Source organism: Berghia stephanieae, chromosome 1 (genome assembly GCF_034508935.2).
Source record: "Berghia stephanieae isolate SIO BIC M18660-M18661 chromosome 1, UCSD_Bste_1.3, whole genome shotgun sequence".
Lineage (NCBI taxonomy): Eukaryota > Metazoa > Mollusca > Gastropoda > Nudibranchia > Aeolidiidae > Berghia > Berghia stephanieae.
In genome coordinates this window covers 22,150,853-22,158,352 of record NC_088360.1, presented here as the reverse complement: position 1 = coordinate 22,158,352, position 7,500 = coordinate 22,150,853, and the positions used below count along the sequence as shown (strand labels likewise).

At 36.1% G+C, this 7,500-nt stretch overlaps 1 protein-coding gene across 2 annotated transcripts in view; it reads right to left on the bottom strand.

The window, feature by feature from the left end:
• LOC144970426 (uncharacterized) overlaps positions 1 to 7,500 on the bottom strand; it is a 227,617-nt gene that overhangs the window by 148,915 nt on the left and 71,202 nt on the right. Inside the window, exon 13 of one of the 2 annotated variants that reach the window (XM_078910058.1) lies at positions 4,344 to 4,499. The exons of the other annotated variant lie outside the window; for it this stretch is intronic. Within the exon in view, the coding sequence (XP_078766184.1) occupies positions 4,344 to 4,499 (156 nt within the window). The remainder of the gene's footprint in view (positions 1 to 4,343; positions 4,500 to 7,500) is intronic. 2 annotated transcript variants of the gene reach the window in all.

Below are 7,500 nucleotides of genomic sequence, written 5' to 3'. Positions count from 1 at the left end.
TCATCGTAAGAACAGGACACCATACCATGCTGTAACTACGTCACCGTAAGACTAGCAATCACAGTATTATGTGTCTCACTGTCCCAAAACAGTGTTATGTCCAGTTAAACGGGATGCTTCAAATAGCAACATATGCTTAACTTTTTTTTATTATTTATTATTATAATTTTGTAAACAGCCTCTTATAAATTGAGTTAGATTTAATTTGTTTCTTAAACTTTTAAAAAATTACAAAGACCCCCCCCCCCCCCCCCCCCCGGCAAACAAAAATTAAACATAATTTTTTTCAAACCGTTAAGGTTTATATTGTTTTTAATTTTATTCTTGACTCCACTTCCTACACTCGGTTTACTCCGACATAACACCATAGAGGCACGGTGGGTCACACAATATTATAGCTTATAGATTACACAGATTCCGATACGATGGAGTTTACAATCCTGGCTACCTGATTGGCCAGTAATATTTCGTTATACTCTCTCCGCCTTTCCTCGTTGAGCTTCTTCCTTATAAGGGCATAACCGCCCAACGGGAACGCCTCCTCTTGCTCGTGGCTCCTCCCATTCTTTCCTTTTCCCCTTCCCTAGCAACCGATTGAAACACAAATACGTATTAGTGGTGTCAACATTTGGGAACAAAAATAGCTCTAGATGGAACATAAATTTGTATCAACTCTAATTATATATATATAATATATATATATATATATATATATATATATATATATATATATATATAGAGAGAGAGAGAGAGAGAGAGAGAGAGAGAGAGAGAGAGAGAGAGAGAGAAAATGACACTGTACTGTATATAAAGGCTCGAACCCAGAACCTTCCAAGAAATGGCTTCACAGCACAGGGCCTGTCTAACAAGGCGACGAAGAAATGGCTTCACAACACAGGACCTGTGACAAGACGACAAAGAAATGGCTTCACAACACAGGGCCTGTGACATACCACGAAGAAATGGCTTCAACGTATGGCCAGTGAAGGAATAGCCTTGACGCGTCGTCAGTGACTTGACCAGGGAGAAATGGATTCAACACATTGCCAGTAAGAAGACGACGAAGAAATGGTTTCAAGACATGGCCAGTGAAAAGACTACGAAAAAAAATGGCATCAACACTTGGCCCTTGATAATTCCACGAAGAAATGGCCTCAACACACGGCCAGTAACAAGACTTCACAGAAATGGCCTCAACACTTGGCTAGTGACAAGACCACGAAGAAATGGCCTCAAAACATTACCAATAACAATACGACACAGAAATGGCCTCAACACATAACCAATAACAAGACGACACAGAAATGGTCTCAACACACGGCCAGTAACAAGACGACACAGAAATGGCATCAACACATGGCCAGTGACAAGACCACGAAGGAAGTGGTCTCGACGCTTGACCAGTGACAAAACCACAAAGACATATGGCCTGGACGCGTGGCCAGTCACAAGACCACGAAGCAAACGCCCTAGACGCATGGCCATTGATGGATTGGGGTTCAGAACATCAGTATGCGAGGCGTTGTTTAGAAGGTGAGATGGTCAGCTCTGTTCGTCCCGAAGGACGAACATCATCAGCCGTCGTTGTCATACGAAAGGACAGATAGTGAGTTGAGATCATGATGACAATGGGAAATAATTCAACAAAAAAAAATAAAAAAAAAAAAAGCAAACAAACAAAAAAAAAGCTCCAGTTTTCTAACTTAGGGCCAAGATCATAATTCCATTCCAGACACATCATCTTTATTGGGTAAACATATCCCATAATTATAGATTTGTTTGGACAATGGTACAGCCTACCAGAAAGAAAGAAATAGAGAGAGACACATACACACACACACACACACACACACACAGAGAGAGAGAGAGAGAGAGAGAGAGAGAGACAGAGAGATTGTGAGACATGATATATCTAATTGATTATTAATCACCATAATTCGCTGAGTTTCTCATATCTGGCGCGTCAATTTAAAAACTATATACACGTACCTTACCATTTAAATCTCATTATTTACACAGCTAATATACTTCCTACACAGCACACGCATGGAGAATACATTGCAGCAGCCATTGTGAGTAGGTAGTACTAGCAGTGCCATCGTGAAACGCAACAGAAACTGTGTATGATGTGTATCGTACACCAGTGCCTGCTCCCCATTTTGTCACATAGTTAACACAGCAAACACAGACGAAGGGATAAGTGAGTATGCGCGCGCATGTGTGTGTGCGCGCGTGTGTGTGTGTGTATGTGTGTGATGAAAATGAATCGTGGTAAAATGATATGATATAGATATCGATAACTAGCAAGTAAAAGAAAAAATCGGACATAAAGGCAACCAAAATATCGATTGAATTGAGTGTATACTTTTAGTACTTAAAATCGATATCTAAAATACTAAAATCTGTCGCTTGTACATCGACTAAGTACATACATCATGGATTATTTGATTTATTTTAAACAGGTAATAAAATGATACATTTTGGATTACTTTGTTTCTAGCCATTGGGATGTGTAAGATAATAGCCACTAAACAACAAAATTATTATTATTATTATTATTATTATTATTATTATTATTATTATTATTATTATTATTATTATTATTATTATTATTATATTATTATTATTAGTATTATTAATATAATAATAATAATAATAATAATAATAATAATAATAATAATAATAATAATAATAATAATAATAATTAATAATAATAATAATAATAATAATAATAGGATGTGGACTGAGGCAGAATAATGGGCCAGAAATTAAAGAGCTTGCTAATTACTTTACATCACTCGTGCAGCAAACATTTGGTGCCTTGGATTGTGGATTTGCTTTAAATTCAAGCCAAGATGAACACAAAAACCCCCATTTAATTCCGGTTGACCTCCATTCCGTCCTTGACCTTGTCGAATTGACCACGTGTTGGACTAGGACTAGACTTGGCCAGGTGTTCCAGCCACTCCAGCCTTCGCTGCTCTTCGTACTGTTTGTGGCGCGACTCGTATCCGCCCAGCGGAAGTACCCGTTCCTCCATTGCTGTTTCCGGTGTGTGCCATTTCCGACTGTGCGACGCATCCACTTCCTTTTTCTGTCAATCAAAAGGCCATTTTGTCAACGCCATCAACTGAGTTAAGCCGCCAATGAGGTCATTCTTCTTTGTATTTATTTATTTATTTATTTATTTATTTATTTATTTATTTATTTATTTATTTTAAATTCATCTGTCCACTAAACAGAGACCTGTTATTATTGTACAATTAATTATGAAATATTCATTAAAAGACTACGTGTGCCTTAGACTGTTACGTAAATATCTTTTTCAAAACGTTTTTTTTTTTTACTTTAAATATCAAGGGTGGATGATCGGACCAATTGGAAAAGAGGATACCTCTGGGTTTTTTGTTGATTTAAAAAAAGATCTAATTCTTATCATGAATGACGTCAGCTCTATACAAAAGAAGAAAAAGAAACCCCCAAAACAAACAAAAACCCACTATACTTTATATCACGAAACATCTATTCGTCTAATCTTTCAACCAAATCCTGCCAGTAAATGATGGGTCGTGGTTTGAATACCTTTAAAAGGAGTCGATTATATTCTTGGTTCCGGATATCCGATAATCGTTTCCTGTAATCGGCCGAAGTCTGGAATGGGCTGTCGCTAGAATGGAGTCTTGAGCTGGGGGGTGTCTAAAACGGTACAGAAAGGGCAGCATACCAATAATTATCCTTACGACACCAGACACATTTCTAAAAGCAACGGAATCTATTTCAGTAAGCAAATAGTAAACTGATCTGGCGACTACACAATATCCTGGATTGAAGCACTCTAGACAATACCTCCACCCCCCCCCACCCCCCCCCCTTACTTTTTTGGATTATAAAAGTTATTATTAGACTTCTCTGTGATTGCAACGTGTTTAGTGCAAAAATACTTCACTATTTAGTTACGTGTAATCGTGGGTGGTCCTGATATTATAACTAGTTCCGCCAATCTTCAGTACACGAAACTGCAAATATTATGGATTTGGATTGGATTGGACCACAAAAACGCTATGTGAGAAGAAAGAAGTTTTCATCTAAAAGTAGAACGATGAAAATTATTTTGAAACCAAAAAAAAAAATCTTCTTGAAGCATCCTTCTCCTAAGATTAAAAAAAAGAGGATAGTCTAGAGTGCTAAACCCTGGCAATAATTCAAATAGTGGAGCTGGCATACAACTATAAAAACAACTCGACCCCCCCCCCCCTCCCTTCCTCTTCTACTTCTACCTCCACCCCAAACTACAATGCATATAGTATGTAGGTTTACACGAGGCAAAGTCGTAAATCTTTGACCTTTCTCAGATACTCGTCCAACTCTTTCCTCCGTTCCTGTCTAAGCCGTTGTTTCTGTGCCTGGTAAAACGAATTACTTCTCTGAAGACTGGACGAATATTCGAAGTGTTTTCGTTCTGGTCGATGGACAATATCTGGAGTGGCGGCTGGCACGACCTGATTGTGGCAATGGATAAGCGGTGACGTAATCAAAAGATGTGTAGAAATCACTAAACACGTAAACACCCAGACGAGTAAGCCCGATATAATGGACACGTGAGATATTTAATACTATAAAACGCTTTAAAAAAAAAAATCTTGGGTACACACTTTTGTTTCTTTTACTTCCACCTCCCCCCTTTTTTTGAAGAAAGCATGCGCAGACAGAATAACACAAACACACATATACTCTCTCTCTCTCTCTCTCTCTCTCTCTCTCTCTCTCTCTCTCTCTCTCTCATACACATACAAACACACACACATACACACACACACACACACACAATATAAAGCTATCGAAGGATGTCTTCCGAAACAAAAAAAATTTTAAAAACCCGCCTAATATGACAATGACACAGACAACAACCTGTGCTAAGATGGTACATTTCAATAGTTCTTCATTTCTACAACAGTCAGAGGGTTGAAACATTATATACAGGGCATAAAAAATGGAAATATCCTATAATCACGTGGTCTACTAGTTTACGAAGGCCATGGTTTTACAAACAACCATATCAAATATGATAAAAAAGATTGTATTTTATACATATTAATACACCGTGAGATCAGCTCACGAAAACATGTTTATGTTGAAAGGTATAAATAGCATCCTGATAACAAAAGCATGAATACAAAGAGATAGTATAACACTATTATTGTTTGGAAGAAAGAAGGCAATATAAATCAGATGTAAAAAAAAAACATAAAATCTTAGCAAAGAAACATTAGCAAATATTTTTTTTAAAATGTAATGGAGCAAAAGAGAAATGGATAAATGACCAGTGTCTAGAAATAGAAATAAAATAGCGATAGCACATTTTTATAAATGAAAAGATAAAAGGAGTCCGTGGTAAAAGATTATGTTCTAGCACAGGATGCATAAAAGCTAAAGATGGCAATGTTTTGATGGATAGAACAGATGTGTTGAATAGATGGTCAGAGTATATAGAAGAACTTTTTTATGATGAAAGAGAAAAACTAACAATAAACAAAGAGATAGACGGGCCACCAATTTTAAAAGAAGAAGTAGAAGCAGCTATTTTTTTAAAAATGAAGTTAGGCAAAGCAACAGGCCCTGATAATATCCCAATAGAAATTATCATAACATTAGAGGATTTAGGTTTAAACACAGTGACAAATCTATTGAATAAGATATATGACAGTGTTTATAACACTTCCAAAATCACCAGGGGCCACGGAATGCGAGATACACCGAACGATTATTCTAATGAGTCACTTCAAAAAAATACTTTCAAGAGATCTAATGAGCAGAATGAGGAAAAGTCTAAAACCAGAGATATCAAGAACTCAGTTTGGATTTGTTCCTGACAAGGGCACAAGAAATGCTATTTTCACCTTATTAATGTTGATGGAAAGATGTATTGAAGTCCAGAAAGACCTGTTTTATTGATTACTCAAAGGCATTTGATAAGGCTAGACATGATAAATTATTTAATATCTTTGAAGGACTAGACATAGATGGAACATCTCTAAGAATTATTTAAAACGTATATTGGACAAAGTGCAACTGTCAAGATTGAATGAGAATTCAGTGAATATAAACAAAATAAAAGAGGTGTTCGACAAGGATGTGTTTTGTCACCAGACCTTTTTAATATTCACATTTAAAAAAAAACAATTATTAGGACTTTAGGAGATAGTCCAGGCATTAGGATCAATGGTGAGAATATCAACAATATACGGTATGCAGATGACACAGCACTAATCTCAGACTCAAAAGAAAATTTACAATTACTCCTTGATGAAGTAGTTACAAAGAGTGAACGTACGGGTTTATATTTAAATGTAAAAAAGACATAATGTATGGTTGTTCCAAGGAAAGAAAGAAAACCAACACGTAACTTAACTCTTTCCTTACCATCCATATTCAGGATTTTCCCCAAAACTTCACACCCAACTAACACAAAAATAGACTTTTTTATCACTCAGACACAATGGCAGTAAAATTCTTGCGATTCATAATTTCCTTGGCAAAACATGTTCTACAATACACTGTTCATTTTCTTTAAATTATATGATGTACAAAAGACATTTGAATTTTTTTAAAAGCTGGTTGTATCGTAACGAATGTGACGACGTTCCTATAGTTGGTAAGGAAAGGGTTAAAAAGCAAAGGAAAAACGATAAAACAAGTTAAGACATTTAAATATCTTGCATACATAATAACTTCAGATGGCAAATGTACCACATAAATAAAACGAATAATTGCAGTAGCTAAAGATAGTTATAATAAAATGAGTCTAATTTTCAAAAACCACAATATCTCAATGAGAACAAAACATAGGGTTTTGAAGGCCTACGTATGGTCAGTATTATTAAACGGCTGTGAAAGTTGGATAATTACAGGACAATAGAAAGAAACTGGAGGAATGATAAAGAATCTCATGGACAGAGAAGAAAAGTAATGAAGAAGTAGTAGAGCAAGCTGAAACTAAAAGGTTATTGATTCGTACAATAAGAAAAAGACAATTCAATCGACATAAAAGTATTGGACATCTTGCTCTCACAGGAAAGATAGAAGGTAAAAAGAGTAAAGGAATAGTTTGAACAGCTGGGTGACAAAGACAGAGAAGAGTAATATTAGTTGGGTTTTTGTTTTTGTTTTTGTTTTGTTTTGTTTTTTGTAGTTTATCTGATCAGAGATATGAATGGCGTACCATGATCACCGATGTCTGGCACAGACTTGGTATTTGAAGAGAGAGAGAGAGAGAGAGAGAGAGAGAGAGAGAGAGAGAGAGAGAGAGAGAGAGAGAGAGAGAGAGAGAGAGAGATTATTGTTTGCATTGTCCACGTGGTTATATGTTAATTTGCATTAATTGTTAAAGCAGATATTGGACTCAAACAGTGGACACCATTGTTTTGTAGTTGGAATACTAACCCATTTCTACCAAGACAACCGTCACCAATTAACGCCATACAAAAGCGATGATTATAAAAT